We start from the raw sequence: 25,159 nt of genomic DNA on the forward strand, positions 1-25,159 counted from the left end.
AAATGTTTCTCCACAACTTGCTTTAGATTGTTTTCAATTTATCTAAAATGAGAGTTTGATAGAAAATTTTTCTTCATGCTGTAGTTTATCAAGTATACCAACAGACTAATATTTTAAGATAATTTATTTACTTTGTCCTAAATTTCATTGCTTAGAGCTTCCTTGGGAGTAAGATAGTAATAACATTTAATTCTGTACTTCTTTATATTTACTCTATCAAGTATTGAAATGTTTCTCCACAACTTGCTTTAGATTGTTTTAAAGGTATTTAAGGTACCTGGAGAGTTGTAAATGTCTTATATGCTTCTCATTTTTAGTTATGAGTTTCCAGAAAAGGTTAAGGGTATGAGTGGACTTTACACGTAAAAGAGTTAAACACTTTGTTGTGTAATATGGTTGTTAGGGTTTTTTTTTTTTTTTTCTCATTTGTTTGTTTTTGGTAATACGAATTGAAAAGGCCCTGGTCTTTCATGAGTTTATTAGTTCATACACAGTTTCAAAGCTCCTGACTTGGATACCTGCTTCTTTGCCTATCTTGAGAACTTTGGTGAAACTCTAATCACTGGAGAATTGGACTGAGATCCCTGAATACTGATTTCAGTTAAAATTCTGTTCTCTGGTGTCTCAAGGTGTTATTTTTTTATAAAGCAGCCTTTATATATAGACTTGATTACTTATGCAAGTCACTCGTAATTTTTAAGGAGAAATTATCCCTGGACTTTAATTTCCTTATACCTACAAGGTAATTATCATGAAATTCTGAGTTTAATGTCTAATGTTGTAAAAATGCAACAAAAATTTGTATTATTAACTATACTCCTTAAAGGTCATGAGAAGGAATGTTACTTCAGAGACTTATTAATTGGAAAGTTGAGTTTTTTCCCCTGTAAAATGAGAGCCAGTTCCTCCCACATTCGAAAGATAGGAACGTGGTATAAAAGAAAATTTTATGAACCCCCTGTTCCTAAAAACTTTGGGTAGGAATTAAAACAAATGGATATTATTCTTGAAATGTTTACTCATTATTACACCTCAGGAGTGTGATTTTAATCAGGAAAGAGTAGTATCAGATTGTTACTTGCTAGGACACACCCAGACTTTGAGGTTGTTGTCTCATTTCATTATTTGTCTGTCATATACCTTCGCCTTTTTTCCTTTGGTACATTTGCATAAAGCAAAATGGCACATTTTTTCCAGAAGTGTTCTTGAAATGTTTACTCATTAGTACACCTTGGGGGTGTGATTTTAATCAGGAAAGAGTAGTATCAGATTGTTACTTGCTAGGACACACCCAGAGGTTGTTGTTTCATTTCATTATTTGTCTGTCATATGCCTTCACCTTTTTTCCTTTGGTACATTTGCATAAAGCAAAATGGCACATTTTTTCCACAAGTGTTTCTAAAACCCAGATCATTTCTTCATTTGTGTGTAAAAATAAGCTTCAGGAAAAAAGTTAGAATAAAAAGGACTGGTTATAAAATTATTGCAAAGGTCATGAATAGTCACAGGTGAAGATTAATTTACTACTTTGTGAGTACCAAGTTGACAAAAATAATTTACAGTTCCCACTTGACTTTCTCCCTTTAAATGATGTAAAAATAGAACAGAAGTTATTTTGGTTTGGTTTTGGCCCAATTTAGAAGATTAGTTTTGTCTCAGGAAAAATACTTTTGTTTTTCCACGAAGAAAAAGTTAAGATTACATATGGCATATAGTAGGCTGAGTTAATTCCAGTTCCTTTTTACCTTCCATGGAAAAAGTTTCTAATCCTCAAAAAATCTATTTTCTATTCAAAGAGCCTGTTCCCAGCTTGCAGATGATTGGTAGCCCACTTGATTGGGGAATCAGGTGGTTCTTATTCAGAGGTTTAGATCTCTTCCAGTTGATTGTGTCCTTTTGTTCTCCTTTTCACAAATGACCTGACACTTTGGCACAGGATAAATTTTAAGTCCTGGTAAAAGTCATCACGTAAAGGAACTGGACCTTGTTTTTCTTTTAACAGATTGTAAAATGCTTACACTGTAATATGCAGCACTTTATTGATTACCTGCTGAAATATTGGTGGATAGATGGTTGTTTAATTCGGATTTTGTCACATTTCTGCTATGGTTTCTCAGCTTTGTCTCATTTTTTCATAGGTTTCATTTTTCAAGCAGGCTGTATTTTGTGGTTGCTTTTAAAAACATAATCCAGATGTGACAAACATTTATTTCCCCAATGAATACTAATTTATCTTTGTGCAAAATATTGTGGGCTACATAGATGTACAAAGTAGGATCCTTGCTTTCTGTCATGGGCACATTGTGTAATAGGGTAGATGATACCCACTCATGTAACTACAAACTACAATATCAGGTAGTATGTGAGTGTTAGGTGTTTCAGTGAGTTCTGTAGATATGCTGAAGCAAAAGTCATTATCTAAAAAAGTAGGTTTCTAGGATAGGTAGGATTTTGAACAGTCAGGGATTTGGGAAGTTGGTGGGACCATCATTCCAAGCAAAAAGAGGAATGTAAACCCCACTGTACCTGTGGTTGAGACAAGGATGTGTTTGGGAAATGCAAGTCTGGAGCATTGGTGTGTGTGTGTGTTAGGAGGAATATAATTCTAAAGCAAATTGGATCATTGCATACCAGGACAAAGGAATGTAGATTTTAGTTGATAGTAATCTCAGAGCCACTGAAGTATTTTGAGCAGAGGAATGAAAAAAGGCAATTTGGTGATGGCTTGTAGATGGATTTGGACAAGATGAATTTTTAGAGACAGACTAATTGGTTGGTGTCACTGAGAAGAGAGAGATAGAGGTGTTAGTAGAATCTGGCAACTAATTGGCAAAGTTGGAGGATGTGGGGTCAGTAGTACCATTAAGAGAATGCTAATGATACTTTTAACTGACATTGCAAATCACAAGGAAAAGTAGGTTCTGGTTTAAGGTGAGTTAGATTTCAGAACTTTTGATGTTTGTAGTTCTAATGTAGGAGTGGAACTAGGTGAATATTTGGATGTCACGCCTATACTTGAAACCTTGGATAATAATGTGTCTATTATAATCTCACTTAAAAATATGTGTTTTTGTCAGAGCTCAAAGAAAGATAGTGCCAAATGCACATGATCAGACTGTTCACGTTGATTACCTATTGAGTGGGGGAGGGGAGAAACCCTTTTAACATGTTTTGGCTTTCTGAATGTTACTTTTGTAATTTGAAAAATAATTAAAAGGGTTGACTGTTTGAAGAAATAGATTGAGCAACGTACAGGAAAAAGGGAACAGGAGGGCATTTCTGAAATCTGAAGGAAAGTATGTAGGGACAAAAAGGCTACATTTGGACCCTTGAAGAACGCTCAAATTTTAGGTGCAGGAAAAATAAGAGCTGCCATGAGTTTACAGTTTGAGGAAAAGGAGGAATTAGGTAGAAGTATAAAACTTAAACTTGATTTCCTAAAGACTTTAAAAAAAAAGAATTCTGAAAATAGGAACAAATAATTTCCATTTGGGTTATTTTTAACTTGTAATTTTTTGATGGAATTATTTGAAATATTTCTGATGATTATGAAATGATAAAGGACATTTTCAAGTTTTGAAATTTGTTTAAATGTACGTATCACTAGATTTGTCTTGAAGATAATTTAGTAATTTGGTGCCTGGACATACAGTGCTACTTGAATTATTTTGGAAATTACAAAATAAAGGATGAGATTTTAAAGAATAATTTAGTATGTTTGGTCTGTCCTCTTGAACTCTGACTTTACAAAACCTTTATTGGCCTTTAAGCCTAAGTTGTCTTGAGGCTTAATGTTCATAATTTTGCAAATGTTTATATTTCCTAATTAAAGGAAGAATATCATAACTAGTGGGAAAATTCTTAAAATATTTCATTCTAATGACTTTTTCTGTTTTTTTTAGGTATATTTGTATCCAGTATTGTTCTGATCTTGTCACAGCGATCACTTTTCAAGTTTTACATGTATAGCTCAGCATTTCTGTTAGCTGCAACTTCAGTGTCGGTGAATTATTATGCTGCTTTGCACATTGACTTCTATGGTGCCTACAACACGTCAGCTTTTGGAATTGAGCTGCTTCCTCGAAAAGGTCCCTCGCTATGGATGGCACTCATTGTTCTACAGCTTACACTTGGAATTGGATACATTACACTACTCCAGATTCATTCCATCTATTCACAATTAATTATTTTGGATCTCTTGGTTCCTATAATAGGCTTAATCACAGAGCTACCATTACATATCAGAGAGACTTTAGTTTTTACTTCTTCCTTGATTCTCACGTTAAATACAGTGCTTGTCTTGGCAGTGAAACTTAAGTGGTTTTATTATTCCACAAGATATGTTTATCTTTTAGTGAGGCACATGTATCGAATTTATGGATTACAGTTATTGATGGAGGACACATGGAAGAGGATTCGTTTCCCCGATATATTGCGAGTCTTTTGGCTAACAAGAATTACAGCTCAGGCTACAGTGTTAATGTACATTTTAAGGATGGCAAATGAAACTGATTCCTTCTTTATTTCTTGGGATGATTTCTGGGACCTCATTTGCAATCTTATAATTAGTGGATGTGATTCTACACTAACTGTACTGGGCATGAGTGCTGTAATTTCCTCAATAGCCCATTATTTGGGCCTTGGAATACTGGCCTTTATTGGATCAACTGAAGAAGATGACAGGCGGCTTGGCTTTGTTGCACCTGTTTTATTTTTTATTTTGGCTCTTCAGACTGGTTTAAGTGGGCTAAGACCAGAAGAGAGACTTATTCGCTTAAGTAGAAACATGTGCCTTTTATTAACTGCAGTCCTGCATTTCATCCATGGAATGACAGACCCTGTATTAATGTCTCTCAGTGCCTCTCATGTGTCATCTTTCCGTAGACATTTTCCTGTGCTTTTTGTTTCTGCTTGCCTGTTTATTCTTCCTGTTTTACTCAGTTATGTTCTTTGGCATCACTATGCACTAAATACTTGGTTGTTTGCAGTTACAGCCTTTTGTGTGGAACTCTGCTTAAAAGTAATTGTTTCTCTCACTGTTTATACATTATTCATGATTGATGGCTACTATAATGTCCTCTGGGAAAAGCTTGATGATTATGTCTACTATGTTCGTTCAACAGGCAATATTATTGAATTTATATTTGGAGTAGTAATGTTTGGAAATGGGGCTTATACTATGATGTTTGAGTCAGGAAGTAAAATTCGGGCTTGTATGATGTGTCTACATGCATATTTTAACATCTACTTACAAGCAAAAAATGGCTGGAAGACATTCATGAATCGTAGGACTGCCGTTAAAAAAATTAATTCTCTTCCTGAAATAAAAGGGAGCCGCTTACAAGAAATAGATGACGTGTGTGCAATCTGCTATCATGAGTTTACAACATCTGCTCGTATTACACCATGTAGTCATTATTTCCATGCACTTTGCCTTCGGAAATGGCTGTACATTCAAGATACTTGTCCAATGTGCCATCAAAAAGTGTGCATCAAAGATGATGTCAAGGATAATTCAAATATATCTAACAACAATGGATTTATTGCACCACCTGACGAACATCCAGAGGAAGCTATAAGAGAAGCTGCTGCTGAATCTGACAGGGAATTGAACGAAGATGACAGTACAGATTGTGATGATGATGTTCAAAGAGAAAGAAATGGAGTGATTCAGCACACAGGCCCAGCAGCTGAAGAATTTATTAATGATGATACTGACTGATTAAAATGGCATTTATTAATCATTGAGGTATTTGTTTAAAATTCAGTTCATCCAAAATGGAGTAGTATGCTTCACCTTCAGTGTGTAACCAGGCACAAAAACAGTTATCAATGTTGAATCTGTGAATGGTTTACTGTGATGTGCTACTGTAAATATACCTCTTTCATTACTTCTGGTCTCTTTGGTGACCTATTTAAATTTGTGTACATTATTGTACATAGAATAAAATGTTTTCACTTTTTTTGACAAAATTTGAACAAATAGCTTTTTAATAGATGTAATAATCATACAGTGCGTCAACTGTGCCAAAGATTCCTCAATGAAATTATATCATGTATCTAACTCTGGACCCTAGTTTTTCTTTAAAATGGGTGGGAGAATGAAAATACAAATCAGGAAACCACATTAAAGTCAAGGAAATAAGATAATTTGGATCAAAGGATAAAGGCTATAGATAAAGAGTACTTTAAAACTAAGGAAAAAATTAACCAGCCAGAGCAATTGAGAAATGTTTTTGAAATTGGAGTAGCAATGTAGTTGAGCTGGGTTCAAAAGGCATGATTCAGACTGCGTGAGAGTTAAGAAATAAACTTACATCAGCTAAACTTTGATATGAACCAGAATGTGCTACATGTTTAATTTTTATGTAAAATCAATATATTTGTTAGCCATTCTGTGTTTGCAGTGTTGTCATAAAATTGTCCTTTCAGATTTTTGAAGACATTACAAAATAAAAATAGTTGGGGGTTTTCATTGTTTTAAACTAAGGCATTAAATGATATTTAAAAAAATCCTGATCTGATTTTGTGGGAAAATAAGGGGAATGGTGTGTAGTGATACATAATACTTCTTTAGACAACGTCCCGAGAATTTCTTTATTGAAGCTATAAGAAAGTTTTATCATGAAATTTTACATACATGATAGAAAATAGAAGACACATACTGATTACATACCAGGAAAAAATACTTTAATAGTGTTGTTATATAGTGTATTGGCTAATTCCAGTGGATCCTCATCTCTTACTGCTGACATTATCTCCAGTATTTGACTGAAACAAAAAAAACCCAAAACGGATGGTTAAATTTCCAAGTATGTATGCTGTTTTAAGGGTATATAATAATCATCTTTTTCTACATAAAGGAAGATACTGTATTGGTACCTTTAATACACTAAGTAAAGCTTAACAGTTATTAAAAGTTTTCAGCAATATTAATACAAAAAATTAACTTATTACCAGTAGTAAGAGACAGATTTCTGGGGCTGCCTTGCATAACTAGAGAAAAGAACCAGGTTCGAGTAAATTATTAAGCCAGCTGTCTATATTATGTGCACCACAATTATCGAGTTAACCCAGTGGAAATGAAGAGTCCTTTGAAATTCTGGGTCATAATGCATTCATTAGTGGGTCATGATGAGTGTCATGATGAGCATTTAAAAAATTAAAAGTACATTGTACTCAGGGTAAGTACTGTTCCATTTTTGGTTTGGTTTTGTTTATGAATGAATGTGTGCACTGAGTCACAATGTAAGGGGATACAGCCAAAGTTGGGAAGTCACTGCTTAGTGAACTAGTCCTTTAGAGACAGCAAATGAAGTCATTTACTTGAAATAATGTGTGGTTATTGGCAGGGAGGGCTTTCCATTCCTGTACTTTTTCCCCTGCAAGAGAGAATAGCACAGGTGTCCATCTTTCTATTTCTGTGCCTAGAATGATAATTATCAATGATGTTTCCTAGCAGTATTATAGGTGAAATACTTTTATACATGGATTGGAAAGTTATAAAGTCAAAATTAAACATTTAAATACTTTTTGCCCAAGCTTTTTGTTCTCTTAATAGGTTTCTTAAATGTGAACACCTAAAGGAATTAGGGATAGAGATTTAAGATTAATGGGAGTTTTTTTAATTGTTCTGTAATAGTGACACTATAGCCTTGCTTGATACATGCACTTAACAGATTATATTAAATTTTTATCTGACAATCAAAATATGCTAAAAGCAAACCTATTAACATTTAAGTTATGACAGAAAAAATACAATTTTCTTATTAAACTACAGAATTTCTCTCCAAAGGTACTAAGAATTGGAACTCTTAAGTAGTGCTGCTGATGATACAAAGTTTTGAAAGTTTACAACAGCTTTGTTAAGATTATAATTGTATAGCAAAATCACTTTATTCAAATTGAGAAATTGTTTAAGAGAAGTCCACTGGAGCTTAGAACATTCTATTTAATAAGTCTGATAATGGAAAGTTTATGGTAATCTTTGAACAACCCTTTTGCATCCATGCTGTTTTCATGTATCTTCAGTGGCCTAAAGCTGCAGCTATTCCATAAAGAATACGTAGTGTCCCCGAGAATTTAGTGCCTTTTGTTTGATATAGCACTTTTATACCAGGCACAGGTTTTTGAAGTCTTGCAAGAGCTGTATCATCCCTGCCACCGTCTCCTTTCCAGTCCTTCCCCACACTGATACCAGCTTTTTAGAGCTTAAAAAAAAATAATTCCTGCTTAAAATCCTTCAGGTCTTGATAAAATCTAAACTACAGTTGGCATACAAGAGCCATCACAATCTGTCCTCACTGTCTTCTCAGGCTTTTCTTCCACTTATCCCCTGCATCCTACTTTCAGCCACACTAAACTCATTGTTCCAGGGATCAGCCAAGCCCTTCTGCAGTCTGCCTTTGCTCAAGGTGTTTTGTCTTTGGCCTAACTCCCAGTCATGCTTAGTCAACAGCTGAAATGTCACCTTAACAAAAGCTCTCTCCTAGTTTCCTGTTTCTTCTTAAGGCGTACATTTGATGTGTCCTATAATCCCCGCCATATATTCTTACCTCTATAACAACAGCACTGCATCTGCTTGTTTGCTCCAGGAGGGCAGGGGCTCTTGTCTGACTCACTGAATGTCTTATCCAAAGTGCCTGACACAGTGTACCTATTCATCTGGTGGATGGATGAGGGGAGGGACTGTCTTGATTCTTTTGTGTAGCCTTAGTAACTTATACCTTTCCTAACATACGGCAAGAGCTTCAAAATATCTGTTTCAAAGAATTTATATCTAAAAGAGAAGACTTCTATAAAAATAATTACAAGGTAAAAGTTAACAGAATGGAGGTTGGTAAAAATGACTTCATAAATAGTAATTAATTTACTAATTCATAATTAATAGTAGATTAAAGATAGGTATATTTTTGAAATGTGGTTAAAATTTTTCAGCTTAGAAATGGTGATTTCTCCTGAGCTCTGCCTACTTAGCTAATTGAAAAACAGGTATTCATGATTGCAGCTGATATGCAAGCCTTCACTGTTCTTAACAGGCTATATGCAAAAACGCCTTGAAATTTTATAGCTAAAGTCAACAGCTATCATTTTATATAAGAATAAGGCAGTATAGAAAACTGATTTGGATATACTTTTGGCAACAAAATATTTTCTCTAAATTGGCTGCTGGCAAAATACCAGTTTCTTGTTTCTAGTGTCCTCTTAGATCTCCAAAGAATTAGAAACACTGTCTCCTGACTGAATTTGCAAGCACCAACGTTTCATAAAAATTACAAGTGATTTTTTACTAACCAGAATTTGAATATATTTCTCATCCTATAGGTTTTAAAGCATTCAGTTTTAAAGTCTTTGCCAGCACAAGCATGTTGTTAATGATGGAAAAGAACCTTTCGAATATATTTTTATAGAACAATTCTTTAATTTTTGCCTGCTGAATTTTAACTTAACTATTTACCTTTTAGAAATGACTAATAGGCCGGGCGTGGTGGCTCACGCCTGTAATCCTAGCTCTCTGGGAGGCACAGCCGGGCGGATTGTTTGAGCTCAGGAGTTTGAGACCAGCCTGAGCAAGAGCGAGACCCCATCTCTACTAAAAATAGAAAGAAATTAATTGGACAACTAAAAATAGATAGAAAAAAAATTAGCCGGGCATGGTGGCGCACGCCTGTAGTCCCAGCTACTCGGGAGGCTGAGGCAGAAGGATTGCTTGAGCCCAGGAGTTTGAGGTTGCTGTGAGCTAGGATGACGCCATGGCACTCTAGCCTGGGCAACACAGTGAGACTCTGTCTCAAAAAAAAAAAATGACTAATAAAGATGGTGCAAATGGAAGGAATTATTACAGTCTAAAAGTAACAATCCAATATTAATTTTTATGAATATGTTTTAAGTATGTCCAGTTGTCTGAACTGGTAAATCATTAGATTGATACAGTCTAGATTTAAATTATCTGTGCAAACAAAAGAAACTGGGTTATGTGCCCATTAAAATGATTTAACCAGCTTTTCCTGTTTTGTTACAATATTCCTTATAGCTATTTGATAGTTAGATGGCTAACAGCCCCTCTTTTCACCTGTGCTATAGATTATAATTAAAAAAAGAAAAGATCCTGAGTTACTATTTGCTTAGGAAACAAAATGCTCTGAAGTTCTGCCCCTTTTTTTTTCCAGGTTAGAAAAAGGAAATCCTATCACTTGTCCTTTTGTTCCAAGGCTTAAAGAAATGTGTTGTTTTTTTGGATAAATTCAGGTTGTCAAATCATTTAAAATGCAGGTATTATTAACAAAAAGGTATGCTAAAGCTTCTTGTTATGGAGTAGTAACAGGAAAGTTCCATGAGAACAGAACCTAAACCAGGTAAGATGATTATACCGATAGCTTTCAGATCTTTTCCACTCTCCTACAATATATGACCAATGACCACAATCACATTTATTTCTCACTGCTGAAATGCATCACTTTGAATCAAGAGGATAGGAAAACAAGAGCTGAGATAGAGCAATTCAGGTGCAAATTCCTCCAAGTCACTGCATTAAAAGTCACTGACCTGAAGTTCATTTGGATTTCACAATATGGTAATTCTATCCCTTGAGTTCATTTTTTAAGTGGCATTTGGTGGTTGACTTTAGTGATTTTGAAAATGATGAGAGCAAAAATACTTACATTATATGGCAGGGCTCGTTTCTATCCTTTAAACAGTGCCCATTTTCCCACTTCTTTTTGGTAGGAAATGAAGTTTTTATATATTTTGATCCAGCATGTGTACTTTTGACTCCACACCAAGGTGCGTCTAGAGTTAGGCAAAAGAAAGAAAAGTGTCTTTTAAGGCAGTGGTCCCCAACCTTTTTGGCACCAGGGACCAGTTTCATGGAAGACAACTTTTCCACGGACTGTGTGTGAGGAATAGAAAAACAAGTGAGAGGTTAATGGAAATCAAAGAAAAACAGAAAGGAGAAAGCACTGAATAGAAAAACAATAAGGAGGAAATGGTTGCAGAAAAATAAAGAGGGAAGAGTTATTTCAGTCTTAAAGAATGGGGTAATTAGGCTATGGAACACTGACCACCAGTCAGAGAATGGAAAAAACACCATAAACAGGTTATAGCACTTTCCCCACCATACGTATATTAGAAAGAATGACTGAAACGTAACCTTTAAGTCATGTCCATACCTGGAAAGAATTCAGGCCCCAAAACAATGATGTATAGTTATGAATAGTTGTAACTAACTTTACTAAACCTAACATATAAAAGGAAAAACAGAAGTAGACGGTGTGTTCTCCACTCGAGGAGACAGACCCATTTCTCCTTAGGAAATGCACTTTCACTTTGCACCCTTCAACTTCACCCGCAATAAATTCTTCACGCATGCTTGTTAAGCGTTTGTCATCTCTCTGTGTCACACCGGCCAAGGCTGGTGATTCCTCCAAGCCAGGAGCCCAAGAACTGGGGAAACACTTCAAAGTCCAGCTGTGGACTCAACCGTGACACGGGGGTGGGGATGTGGGGTGTCCTCGGAGGGGGTGAGGGGTGTGGAGCTCAGGCAGTGATGCGTGCCCTGTTTCCTAACAGGCCACAGATGATACCGGGCTACACCCCGGGGGTTGGGGACGCAGTGACTTAAGGGGTTTACCTTTTTAAATTGATTTTTATAAACATTATCAAACTAATTATATAACCTCTAAGTTAAAAGCAATGATTCAGCTCCCCAAATGGCAAATTATATGCAACAGAAAACATTCTAAAAAGAGCACAAAATAAAATCTTGAATTGCATCTTAAATGCTTTCTCTAAGACTTTTATCCCTTTTTTTCTGCTAACATTATTGTTGGTGTATAGCATGCTTTAAAAAAAAAGACCTAAACCTAAAGGAAATAAAATTGTAACATGAAAACATTTAAGTTAAATAAATGTCTATATAGCCTCTACTGAATGTGAAGCAGTGTTTTTGAATACTGTTTTTTAAATAAAGAATTTCAATAGTTTATGCATTTTAAAAGCATTGCACTTTTAATAAAATCATTTCATTTTCACGACCGCTCAAGGAAATAAACTTTTCTCCAGAATGGCTGTCTTGACTTTCCTAAAGTCCACTGTATAAGGAGAACCTTGAGTTACAGGGTTTAGGTAAAAGTTTAGCTTTAAACCTTGTTTTATTTATTTATTTTTTACTCAGAGACGGGGTCTTGCTATGTTGCCTAGGCTGGACTTGAACTCCTGGGCTCAACAGATTGATCCTCCGGCCTCAGCTTCCCAAGTAGCGGGACAACAGGCATGTGCCACCATACCCGGCTCTTTGTTTTAAGAGGCAACAGGTTCTAAAATTCTTATAATAAACCAATTTAAGTTTTTGCACTTTAAAAAGTGCTATGCAATTAAGCCATTATAAAGACACTGCGTAAAAAAAAAATTCTAAATAGAGTTTGAAACCCTGAGGTTTCTTAGAACCCTGAGTTCTTAGTGAAGACTCCTTATTTAATTAAACATTCATAACTACAACCTACTTAGTTATCACATATTCTGACATCCCCTTTTTTAAGTGCTTAGACTTAGCCAAACTTATACAATTAAAAAAAGAATCATCTGCATATTTTTCCATCAGTTGATAACAACCTCCAAGGGTCTTCTGGAAAGTATTATGCTGCCGGAGGTTGAGCATGCCGTTTTATAGAAAATATTTGTTCACTTCAGTAAACTTGATGTCAAATTTCTTTCTCTAGTTTTTTTTTGTTGTGATTTAATAGGAAACTTAAAGTTCTGAAAACAAACTTACCTGTCTCAATCATTAATTTTTCACTAGGTATTGACTTCAAAACTTCCAAATTATCCTCAGTTTTCAGGGAGCTTAAAAAAAGTGTATATATTTATTTTAAAAGGTAACATTTAATGAATAACTTTTTTTCATATCACAAATTTATCTACAACATTACAAAACCAACCCAAAACCCCATAACAAATTTTTTTTTCAGTATACTTTAGAAAGTATTAATATTTGCACACTCCCATTCTTCATAGAATCCAGAGTAAGATCTGTTTTAACCAGGTCTGCCTTTAGGGGCTATAATTCTTTATACTTACCAGTTGGCTCTCAATAGCTTTATGTATTATTCTAAGTAAAATTTAACTTTTTTAAAGAATTCATTTGCTTCTCTTGAGTAATTTGTGTAACTTAAGAGGCGCTCATAAGATTGTTAATTTTCATTTTCTTAACTTTCCATTTTCAGCCCCCGAGACAGACTGGATTACCGCTCCTAATTCTTCACTGTCCTCCAATAGAATCATCTATCTGTGTGCCCTTGCCATGGTTTCTTATTAGGAAGGATGACTCTACTTGAATCTGGCCTTGGACTCAAGACTTGGTCTGGCCAATGGGATAACATGACCATAGGCTGGAAAGGTACTTTAGTGGTCTGGATGGCACCCTGGTGATCTTAGAGTAGCAAGCAGGGAGTAGTTAAATGGCCTGCATTTAAATGCTAAGTGACCTAAATGTTCCTGAAGAGAAAACACAGCAGAAAAGAAAAACCAATTCACCTAAGAAAGTCCGAGGAACTAGGTACAGTACCTAGAAAGCTGGTGGGATAAGGCACAGGACTGAAATGGGGATTGTCTGAAAATCTTGTAAAGAGAAAGCAGGGTTCCCAAGTTATGTACCTATGACCTGGTACAGAGAGAGGAGTGTAGGGTCTCCAGAGAACCCCAAATTAGAGACACTGGGCTGGGGAATAAGCGCGGAGGAGCAATGGGGGACGGCGTGGGACTGAAGCTGGAGACTGGGACTGCCCCCTGAACAGTGCTCCAGAACACTGTCAGGTACTTTTATAAATTCCCCACTCCACTTTCCCAGCAGGGATCAGAGGATGCCTTTCAGGAGCAACTGAAGCAATCCAGAAAAAGATCTCTACAAAACGACATTTGGGAATCCCTAGTGAAAATGCCACTTAGCCATCTGAGCCTGCCAGTTGCTGTACTGTCCCACAGCTTCCAAAAGGGTTTTAAAAAAACAGACAGTGAAGAACTGCGTGACATTTGAAGCAAGTCTCCATCACGACAGAGACCAAAATAACGAGGAAAAAAGACTGAGGAAATAAAAGCAATAAGGCAAACAGAAAATAACTCTAAAGTATAATTCACATCTTTAGAGAGATGAGAAGACACTGCATCTGTCAAAGAAGATTATGGCATAAATAAGACAGCTTTCAGAGATTGGAAAAAAAAAAAGCTGAAGTCAGTTTCATTTAAAACGTTGAAAACTACAGCACTTTTTTGGAAGGAGGAAAAAATTAGAGATAGGAAGAGCAGAATGAAAACAAGAATACCAGAGTAATCAGTGTGGGATGTCGAAAGAAAGAACAGAAAACCAAACCAAAAAAAAATCAAGAAAATTCCCAAGGACTGACAAAGATGAGCTTCCAGGTGGAAAGGGCCAGTAAGAGAGGAGAATGACCAAAAAACCCATCAAAACACATCTTTGTGAAGTTTTACAAAACCAGAGATAACTAAAACCTTCCACAGAAGAAATAGTAGGTCAGAGGGAAAGGATTGGGAATCAGAATAGCAATAAACATTTCATCAACGCTGAAACCTATTAATAGGACAGCGTAAATTCTCAGTGCAAATGATTTTTTATTATTGTTTTCTGTAGAGATTGGGGTCTTGCTATGTTGCCCAGGCTGGAGTGCAGTGGTTATTTCCAGGTGTGATCATAGCACACTGTATCCTCAAACTCCTGGGCTCAATCGATCCTCCAGTATCAGGCTCCTAAGTGGCTGAAACTACATGTATGCCCAGAAAATGATCTCTAATCTAGAATTTTATGCTGAGAAAAGCTATCAACCAAAAGTGGGTCTCCCCTGCCCACTTGTATTAACTATGCAGGCAAACTTTTAAGAGGAGGAGTAGAGTGAATTCATTTTCAAACACGCAAAATTCCAAAAAATTTACTTCCCATGAAAACTTTCTCAATAGGATATTAGAGAATGTGTTCCACCAAAATAAACAAAGAATACATAGAATCTAAAAATACGAATTCTATCACAGAAGAGACACTAGTCCAACTGAAACAGAAAGATGGAAAGTCTAGAACTAACGAAATATTATGTAGATAGGTTTGCGCATGTGGAAAAACAGATAAAGGCATTTCATAGAGCTGTGGAAAGTGAGAGAGGGCTTCAAGTTTTGAAGAAAGCCAAGTAAATAAAAATATGAAGTAAATTAGGAAAACAAAAAGTAATACAAGAAAAGAATTGCAAGCAGGGTATATCACACAGCTCAGCAGTCAACAATATTTATAGAGACATAATGAAAATATTGAATATGCATATAACCAAAAATTCTTAACTACATTGAGGGGAATATGGAAGGAATAATGGAGGTGGGGGATGATGAGAACAGACAAGGGGATGAATCAAGAGATAACAGTATATGCATATTATTTAGAAATATGACTACAAATAGCAAAGTGATTGCCTCTGGAAAAGTTGACTTAGGGTAGGGGCTCACTGGGGGGACTCTGATATTTGTTTATAAATCTTTTAGTACTACTTGAATTTTTAATCCCTGTGCATGTATTCTTTCTCACATTAATTCATAAATTAATCAAATCATTAATTTAAATATGAAAGAAGCATTAGGACATTTAAACTCTGAACTCTATAGCAAATAAGTAATTCCATGATTCTGTCTCCCTAAGATTTTAGTCAAAAATAATGTAATCAGAAAACTGATAATCTTAAGGGATTGAAACACTAAAGAGGGAAAGTAAGTCTTACACTATTTTGCAATTTATTTAATGAGCTACACTGACATCCTGTGAAAAGACACTGGTGGAAATTCTTATCTATTTGACAGAACAAGCCCAGGACCTAGCTATGCTAGCTGACTGTACGGAGTGTATTAGGTTTAGTGTGGTATTACAGCAGAAAGGTCACCGAGGGAGGAGCAAGAGGACGCAGGTTCTCAGACTTGGAGAAACTCTATACCTGTTTAACTTCTTTGAGCTTTGGTTTCTTGGTTTATTGTTATAGAACAAACTCTCCCACAGTCAAACATGACGTGTGTATGTATATAATGCTGTGAACACATGTTTTAAAGGGATCAAATGACCTGAAAATGAATTGGATTGCTACAGAAAGCGAACTGCTGATCTCAACACAAAATTGTTTTCCATTATTAGAACACAGGGTAATAGTCATACTTTCAAAGTTTAACTTGTAATAGTAATGTACTGTTTAATTTCTTAGGTAAATAATTACTGTAATTCCCAGGCAAAGATCAATGCAAAACACACACAAACTTTAATAAAAATAAAATTTTGTCAGCAATTCACTGTAAAACAATTTAAGAAATCTGCTTAAGTAAAAGTTGAAAATAAAAACAAAAACAACCAAGAACGTACCAACCATTAAACCCTATGTAAAGATCCAAGTCAATCAAAGCAGCTGCTGCTTCCTTGGTACCATCAAATGAATGCACCTACAGACACACAGGTATAATTTTATTATTATAATAATTACTCTTTAAAATCTAAGTAGCATTAATAAGACTTTCTAAGCAGAAATATACATGCATGTAAGGGTTTCTGGACCACAGAGTTTCAAATGTGGTGGCCTTTACAAATTTTATTTTCAAATCAGATTTTACCTGTTTATAATTTGTCATCTCTAATTATATAAGGCATGGAGTTAGCTGCCTGGAATTTCCCCCTTTACAGTTTGATGTCTCTGCACTAATACTACTGCAGGACCTCCAGGAAGGGGGACAGGAGTAGGGAGCCATATTCTTAGGCAAAAGCATGAGGAAAGGTTAGAAATGTTATAGCACCATTTAAAATACATTTTCAAATATCCTTGAATTTTTCTGTTAAAAGATATCTTTTTCTAGAAGAGAAATGACTGTTAAGAGGCAAGTTTTAAGAAGCTCTATAAAGAGGTGAGAACATTGCTCAAAAGTATAAACTGTTACATAATCAATAATATCAGCTCAGCAGGCAAAAAGGATTGAGATGATGTTTTTCTTCTTCACAGACACAGGGGTTAAGGCAGAGTTTATACTTGGGATGTATTTATGTAATCAAAAACAACAAATAATAACACTCCTTTAAAAAGTAAGCTCACCTAACAAGTGATGTCACATTACTATTGAGTCCAGAGAGTCTGGACACACTATAGGTAACATATTTCTCAACAATAAAGAAATGTGCATTACATAGCTGCCTGTACAGGGTTTGTTTATTCTTTCCCTTGGCATTTCCAGGTGACTACAAAAGACAGCCTCCATTAATATCAACATAATTTTAAATGTGACTCCTCATAAACCATTCCAGAAAATTAGTTTGTTTTTTTTTTTGAGACAGAGTCTCACTCTGTTGCCCGGGCTAGAGTGCCGTGGCGTCAGCCTACCTCACAGCAACCTCAAACTCCTGGGCTCAAGCAATCCCTCTGCTTCAGCCTTCCGAGTAGCTGGGACTACAGGCATGTGCCACCATGCCCGGCTAACTTTTTCTGTATATATTTTTAGTTGTCCAGCTAACTTCTTTCTATTTTTTTAGTAGAGACAGAATCTCTCTCAGGCTGGTCTCGAACTCCTGAGCTCAAACGATCCACCCGCCTTGGCCTCCCAGAGTGCTAGGATTACAGGCATGGGCCACCACGCTCGGCCAGAAAATTAGTTATTAATTCTTTGTTTGGCAATTTCTTTTTGGAAAAAAATTCAAAAATTAAGTTGGGTTTGTTGTTGCTCTTGTTAATTTTTTAAAACTAATAGAATCACCCAAGTAAATTCTTACTTAGAAATCACACAAATGGTCAAGAGATAAGAGTTTGAAGGTTATGGTAAATGCCACCAGTAATCCCAAGGGCATTAATTAAAATTTCTCTCAATTCCCAAGTACAGTTTCTAAAGGATAAATTAGAGTCAGCAAACTACAGAAAAAATGTATACAGTAATATTAACATCACAGCACTGCAGAATGCACACATATTACTAGTATGAGGCATGAAACATGAGGCAGAGGCCATATAAAACTGTCAAAGCAAGGCAGTATGGGTATACAGTAAGTACTCAGTGCTATTTCCTCCTTCCTCAGTTGGCATAGTGTAACTGGGATTTTATATACCTGGATGTCAGCTTTCCTGAAATTGCATATGAAAATTTGTATATCTGAGCATTTTTCCTAAGGCAGATTCTCAAAGGGTCCATGATCCAAGAAATTAAAAATCACTGCTATAGATAACCTGAGTTAAGTGGTGGGTAGATAATATTTATAGGAAATGTCTCAACAATAATGATCAAAATGACCATATGGGAGAAGTGTTTAGAGCAGAATGCAAATTACAGAGAGGAGAATGAGTCTCTAGATCTAAGTGCTAATAGTAAATGAATACAGCTGACAAGAAATTAGGAGGGCAAACCTGAAATAAATGGTAAAATATTTTAAAATATTATAAAAGTTTATATTTTGTTCCAAATTTAGACTGAATAACAGTTAAGAATGGCTAGTGGAAGACACAGAGAAAAAAATATTATGTACAGTATTAGAATGCACAGAAGTAAATTCACGGGGTTTTCTGCATAGAATTCTGTACTTACTCTCATACTTTGAACAAAGGAACTAAAATTAAAACTACGATTTATGTTTATACCATATCTGGCCCATAAATTCAAGAGTAAATTTCCATATCCTTCAAATAATGGGAAAAGAAGCTTAATAACTTTATTGTGAATGTTTGAATTGGAGGCCAACCTTAATAACCAAGATGCTTTTATGTCTCACATAAAGATCACGTATCCTTTATCCAAAATGCCTGGAACCAGAAGTGCTTCAGATTTTGTATTTTTTTTCTTGAAATTTGCAATATTTGTGTATACTAATGAGATATCTTGGGGATGGGACCCAAGTCTAAACATGAAGTTCATTTATGTTTTGTCTATACCTTATAAACATAGGCTGAAGGTAATTTTATATAATATTCTAAATAATTTTGTGCATGAAACAAAGTTTATGTACACTGAACCATCAGAAACCAAAGGTGTCACCAACTCATGTCAGTGCTCAAAAAGTTTCAAATTTTGGAACCTTTGGGACTTAGAAGAGCATTTTGGATTTTGGAATTTTTGCATTAGGGATGATGAACCTGTATTAAAAACAACTATTTTATACTTACCACTCCCCCTACAAACCGATCTCTATTTCTTTTCATTATGTCTGTGAATTAAAATTAGAAAACTTTTAGCAAATAGCTTGACTTCTAAAAAATTCTTAAATTCTAAGTGAGAGTTTAATTTTAACTCACCCAAAAATTCAGCATGTGAGTTTCGACAATGAAGAAACATTGGTAATTTCGTTTGTTCTGACAATTCAAACTGTTTTTCAAAGTATCTGCATGAAGCAAAAAAATCTCCTTGTTAAAAATTTTAAGCATGAGAAAGATAATTATGTCAAGTGATTTTTTTAATTAAAGGAGTTTTATTTTCTAGAAATTACAGAATGGAAATAGTGAATTCAGACATTTAAAACACTTCAGGCTTAGCAGAGGGTTTTTATTAGCATGCAATTTCTGGAAAGGGATATTTCATTTTCTGGGCTTACAAAATTATTTTGAGGAAAACAAGCTGCTGGCTCCTTGCTGCTCAAGCTTGCTGAGCACCATCAGTGGGAAGCAACTCACTTAGTGAGAAGCCAGGCAGAGCTTCATACTGAGTGTTCTTCTATTCCATTTTGTAACCAGATTTTTTTATGTGCTGTTATTAAAAAAAAAAATTACTGCCACTGAGCCAAAAGAACAAGGATTCCCTTAAAAATGAAATCTAAGTATTTGCTAAATAGCACAAAACTGAATTACACTGTTTTTTGAAAAATGAAAATTGCATGCTAAAGTGATAGCCCTGATTATTGTAGAGTACCGTATAAAAAGGTTTTTCCAGGTGCCACATACCATTATCTCATTTGACCTTCAAAATAACCCTTGGACAGCTGGGCATGGTGGCATGGTGCCTGTAGTCCCAGCAACTTGGGAGGCTGAGGTGGGAGGACTGGATAGCTTAAACCCAGAATTTTGAGACCAGCCTGGGCAACATAGACCGCATCGCAAAAATAAAATAAAGACTACAATATAATACAATACAATAAAAATAACCCTAGGGCAAGAGAGGTGTAGTACTTCATTCAAGATCACAACACAAGATGTGGCAAACTTGGAATCAGAACTTCAGTGCTCTAATTCCAAGTCCCAGCCCAAATGACCTAAAACAGTTACATTTTTAAGAAGCTTCTTCCTGTTCCCAGACAATATCCAGAGGAAATAATAAGTGGGGTGTTGTATTTGTTTTTTCATTTCAACACAATGCTCCCCTTGCTCTCATTAATGGCCACACAGGACGACAGTTGGCTTATTATTTTTTTAAATGGATTTATGTCTCCTAGGTCTTTTAATTTTGGGGAACAATTTCTCTGTGTTTAATTAAACTTCTTTTGCTGTATTTTCCTATATTTTGTCTCCTGACGTGCAGGACTATTTTCCTGGAGTACCCCTTTGCACTCTTGAAAATGCCAAATTTTAAAATTAGAAATATACTTCTTAAAGAAATAGTCTTCCTACAATTGGTGGCCTGTCTTTATTACCCAATGTTTGAGCCTTTAATCACCTTTTCAGATTTTGCTGGGTCGGAATAAGCAAAAATATTGTTTTAGTTAACGAAGTGCTGAAATTTTGCAGTGTAGGAAATATCTATAAAAACTTGGAGAAAAAAAGATTTTAAGAATTATTACTAGTCACTATTTCCATAAGCTCTAAAGTAATCCAAATGTCAGCCACTATTTAAATGTGCTCTAGCCATTACATAAACTTTCCTATATATTTGGCTTCTGGCTACACACAGCAGACAGTACTCTCCACTTTGTGTTCACTGCTTTATACAGTGCTGGTAATTTTTTCCACATACAATTCCATGGACCAAGCCACATGACCAAGCTACAAATTTACAGAATCTAATGGTCAGTTTGGAAATTAGCTTCCTATCCCAGGGTAGGCAAAAGTATAATTTATGAAAATAACAGAAGCCTGCGCAATGTGCTCACAGAATTTTACATAATTTGAGGGGGGATAAAAGGTACCTAAGTTCAAGCTAGCTAGGTATCATAAGGAAGCCATGAGGCAAAATGATACAAATTGATAATGATACAAATTGAGGCTAACTGGTACTTAACACCAAATGACTACTATCCTTAAAGAAGAAAAAGCTACCATGGTAACTAGAAATAACAACAAAAGTTATAGGGCAGGAAATGGCATCTATTAAGAGACTTCTCTGCCTGTTTCACTTATAATTTTTTTTAGGTTTATTAATGAAAATCATTATTTACTTAAGTTAGAGTTGCTCATCTTAGTGAAGGTGTCATTTGCTTCTGATTGTATTACTGCTTTTTACAGTTTAGCATTAACACTACCTAAGGAGAAGAGCTTGAAAAATTCAACTTCAGAGTAGCAGTTATTAATTAGGATTAAAGTGAATCCAAAAAGCCCAGTGAGTTACACTAGTATACCTTAACACAAGGTTCCCTCCTCTCTAAGCTGGATGATGGCAAGGATGGCCTCAAACTCTCATCTTTAGGGTCCTCCAAATCCTCAAATGATTATTTTGAAAGTTTGTCTTTTTTATTTTTCTTCTTAAAGACCTGCACAGTATTAACATTTTAAAGACCCCAAGAAAAATGCCCAAAGCAAATTCCTCCTTACCCAAGAGAACAAAGCTCTAAATTGCAGCAAGGAAAGGAGGGTAGCATAAGGCAGAGAATTGAAAATACAGAGTACGGTTTAAAGGATAAACTTTCCATAACTAAATTAGGCCTTTCCTTGTTTTAATTCTTTGCTTTGCTTTCTTGTTCTTTAAAAAATACTTTTGAAAAATCCCAGACAATAACTATAGCTGGTATTTTCCCTTAGGATGGTAATATTTCTGGAAAGAATAATTTAACAATGGCTATGATTTTATGAGTACTTACTCTGTGCTACGATGGGCTTTATATACCATATGTTAAGGAAGATAGACATCATATCCCCATTTTAGAGATGAGGAAATTGAGATGTACAAAGGGATAGACAGCCACCAATGGCAGTTATAAATCACACCCAAAGACCTGTTGATGCCAATAACCATACTTTTAACACTATGTTACATACTGCTTTTACTTACCATAATTTTTCAGATACTACATCTATTCTACATTAATTTTTCTGTCTTGTCTCCTAATCCATTGTACTATTTTCTATTTTTCTTTTCTTATACATCTTTTTCCTGACTACATCTTTACTTAAAACCAAAAACAACAAATCATACACTGGTTAATTGCTTCAGATGGTATAATGCAAAGACCAAAATCTGAATTCTCCCAAGAATAAGCCCAATAGTGAAAGCTGAATTGTAGGCTTTTTTGTCCATGCTGCTCTGTAGAAATCAGAAAAGAATCCTCCCTCCTTGTTAAACATTCAACAAACATTTACTAAGCACTTGCCATATGCTGAGAGTGCTGTGCTAAGTGCTATGGGAACTACGACATGAGTAAGACTTGGTGGGCCTTTGAAGAACTCAAAGACACTAGTCTGTTGTGGGAAGGGAAGGATAACTTACACACATTTTCAGTATGATGTGATAAGCACTGAAACAAGCACACAGAGCTGTGTACACACAGAAGAGGGGTTGCACGCTGTTAGTACATGCTAATGGAAAGGGAGGGAGTGAGGGGTGGAGGATGTGTGTGTTTCTTTAACAACAATCCAAATGGGATTATTACTGGTGTGTCTTTTTCTTACCTACTAGGTCATTCAATGTTTTATTATTAAAAATAAAAAAATCTCAAGTAGAACTGCTTATCTTACCAAAACTTTCAACCCACTTTAGTTTGTTTTTAGCTTATCCTTTCTGGAAGAAGCCCACATCACATGCTGTCACCTTAGAGAACCCTTCCCTGACTCCTCCAGAAAGTTAGTCCTTTCTCCTGCTGTCTACACACCTTTGTGACAGCACTTCCAACCTATTTTAATTATTTATGTCCTCTCTTGTCTACAAAAGCATAAGACCGAAGTCTTATCCTTCTTTGTATCATACTGAGACACTTAGTAATCACTTACTGAATGAACTGAGTTAGAACTCTCTATTACTGATTGATACTAGCACAATTGGCATGCGTGTTAAAGCATAACCTTCTATACATATTGTTTCAAGTTCTGATCTTGCGCTGATGATGGTGAAGTATCACCAGAACAGTAAAGTAGAACAGATAAATAACATCAGTGTTTTCATTTAATCCCCAAATTGAGTTTGAAGTATTTAGGCTGCATTTTAACATCAGTTTTAACTCATTTTCGATGAAAAGTCACACGGGCAAGAAAACTTGGGGGACTCTGTGACTGCTCTTGCTTATCATACACATAGTCTGTTTGGCTTACAAGGCTCATCCTGGCCGAAAAAAAGATCATGAAAGTTGAGGAACAATGATCTGTGGGGCTGAACCTAAGAAACTATTAAAGACAACCGTTTTTCTGTTTCAATGTGAACATGTGAGCTTCTAAGGTTAAGTGAGCTGACCTACATGATATTCAAGAGAGGTACAGGCCTGTAGTAACCCTGCTGGTCACCACATGAATGTCCCTGAAACACACAGCAAATGATATACCACAAATTAAACAGTTCTGAAAGGGTTACATAAATGAAAGACCTGAAAGAAAGAGTATGTGTCCACAGAACATTACTCCAACCCATCCCATTCCACTTGGTTATAGACCTTCACATTCTGGGAATTCTGGAGCTTCAAGTTTAGGGTGTGACAGACTCCACTAGTAAATCTGCTCCTCACTATGGTGATTTTCAATTAAGGCAGACATATCAGAATACAATCTGCAGGGGAGCAGGGGATGGAGGGGGGAGGAAATATACTTTTGGCATTTGTAATTTGAAGAATCCCTTCATGCCATCAAGTCACTGGATTAATCATATGATCATATCACCATATGACAAAAATTATTAATTATTAAATATCATGATAGAGCTGAATGGTATCTTAGAGAATCTGGCCCTAGTCCTCCTTTGTGTATAAGAAACAAAGGGAAACAGAGGGTTGTTTATTCTTAGAAGTCTCTAGGGACAGAAATTGTACCTTATTCATACTTTTGTATGAGTTCCCAGCAATTGCTGGCACATAGTACTCCATAAATATTTGTCGAATAACTAAATCAACCTCGTTTAGAAGCTCAGTCTAATATTTTATCATCTTGATAATTATGTTTTTGAAATTTAACAAAATGCTCATGTTTTAAATTAAGATTTTGACCTACTTTTTCTTTTCAACCTATAACACTGACCTGCCAGTATGATGATAGGAGCTCCAACTTCAGCTACAGGCAATGGGTTGTAGCAAGTCCTGGAGGCTTATGAGCTTTGGAGTTTTCTCAGGTGCCACCACTCTTAACGTGGCTCCTCTTAAAGGATTCTCACAGTTCCAAACTAACCACATCCAATGCCCAGCAAAAGTAAAATACAATTTTCTAGCTTTGGTGATTGATCCTATATTCCATTTTTAATATCTCTTGCTCTTAAATCACATCCCCCATAACAATTTAATTCATTCCACTGGAATCGTTCATGTATAAGTGCACTTGTGTGGCAATCCTCCTCCTTCATCCTCCCAAGTCCAAGTAGCTGGGACTACAAGTATGTGCCACCACATTCAGCTAATTTTTCTCATTTTTTATAGAGACAGGGTCTCACTATGTTGCCCAGGCTTGTCTCAAACTCCTGGCCTCAAGTGATCCTCCCACCTTGGCCTCCCAAAGTGCTGGGATTACAGGCATGAGCCACCGCACCTGGTCTGCATTTATTAAACAATAAACACCAAGAAAAGGGTCTCTATCATGTAAAACTCATCCGTTATTTCTAACATTAAAATCAAATTAAATGGTTACTCAATCAGGGAACTATGTACTTCCATTCCTTATGAATTACATGCAAGTATGCATGGACTGTTTCACTTAACTTTTCCTATACAAAGGGGAAAAACAAAAACATCCTGATGCTTAATCCAACTACATTCTTTTTTTTTTTTTTTTTTTTTTGAGACAGAGTCTCGCTGTGTTGCCCGGGCTAGAGTGCCGTGGCATCATCTTAGCTC

The 25,159-nt window shown here is 35.7% G+C and overlaps 2 protein-coding genes across 2 annotated transcripts in view; one reads left to right on the forward strand and one right to left on the reverse strand.

Annotated features, from left to right (window-relative positions):
* The window catches only part of RNF139 (ring finger protein 139), a 12,832-nt gene extending 6,853 nt beyond the window's left edge, over positions 1–5,979 (forward strand). Inside the window, exon 2 of the mRNA XM_012660826.1 lies at positions 3,903–5,979. Within this exon, the coding sequence (XP_012516280.1) occupies positions 3,903–5,722 (1,820 nt within the window). The 3' untranslated portion in view covers positions 5,723–5,979. The remainder of the gene's footprint in view (positions 1–3,902) is intronic.
* Positions 5,980–6,583: 604 nt separating this feature from the next.
* The window catches only part of TATDN1 (TatD DNase domain containing 1), a 31,772-nt gene continuing 13,196 nt past the window's right edge, over positions 6,584–25,159 (reverse strand). Inside the window, exons 5-10 of the mRNA XM_012660797.1 lie at positions 19,290–19,397; positions 19,161–19,201; positions 16,394–16,470; positions 12,770–12,840; positions 10,662–10,788; positions 6,584–6,771 (exon numbers count right to left, since the gene is read on the reverse strand). Of these exons, the coding sequence (XP_012516251.1) occupies positions 6,669–6,771; positions 10,662–10,788; positions 12,770–12,840; positions 16,394–16,470; positions 19,161–19,201; positions 19,290–19,397 (527 nt within the window). The 3' untranslated portion in view covers positions 6,584–6,668. The remainder of the gene's footprint in view (positions 6,772–10,661; positions 10,789–12,769; positions 12,841–16,393; positions 16,471–19,160; positions 19,202–19,289; positions 19,398–25,159) is intronic.

This window comes from Propithecus coquereli, unplaced genomic scaffold, assembly GCF_000956105.1.
Source record: "Propithecus coquereli isolate 6110/MARCELLA unplaced genomic scaffold, Pcoq_1.0 Scaffold68, whole genome shotgun sequence".
Classification (NCBI taxonomy): Eukaryota; Metazoa; Chordata; class Mammalia; order Primates; family Indriidae; genus Propithecus; species Propithecus coquereli.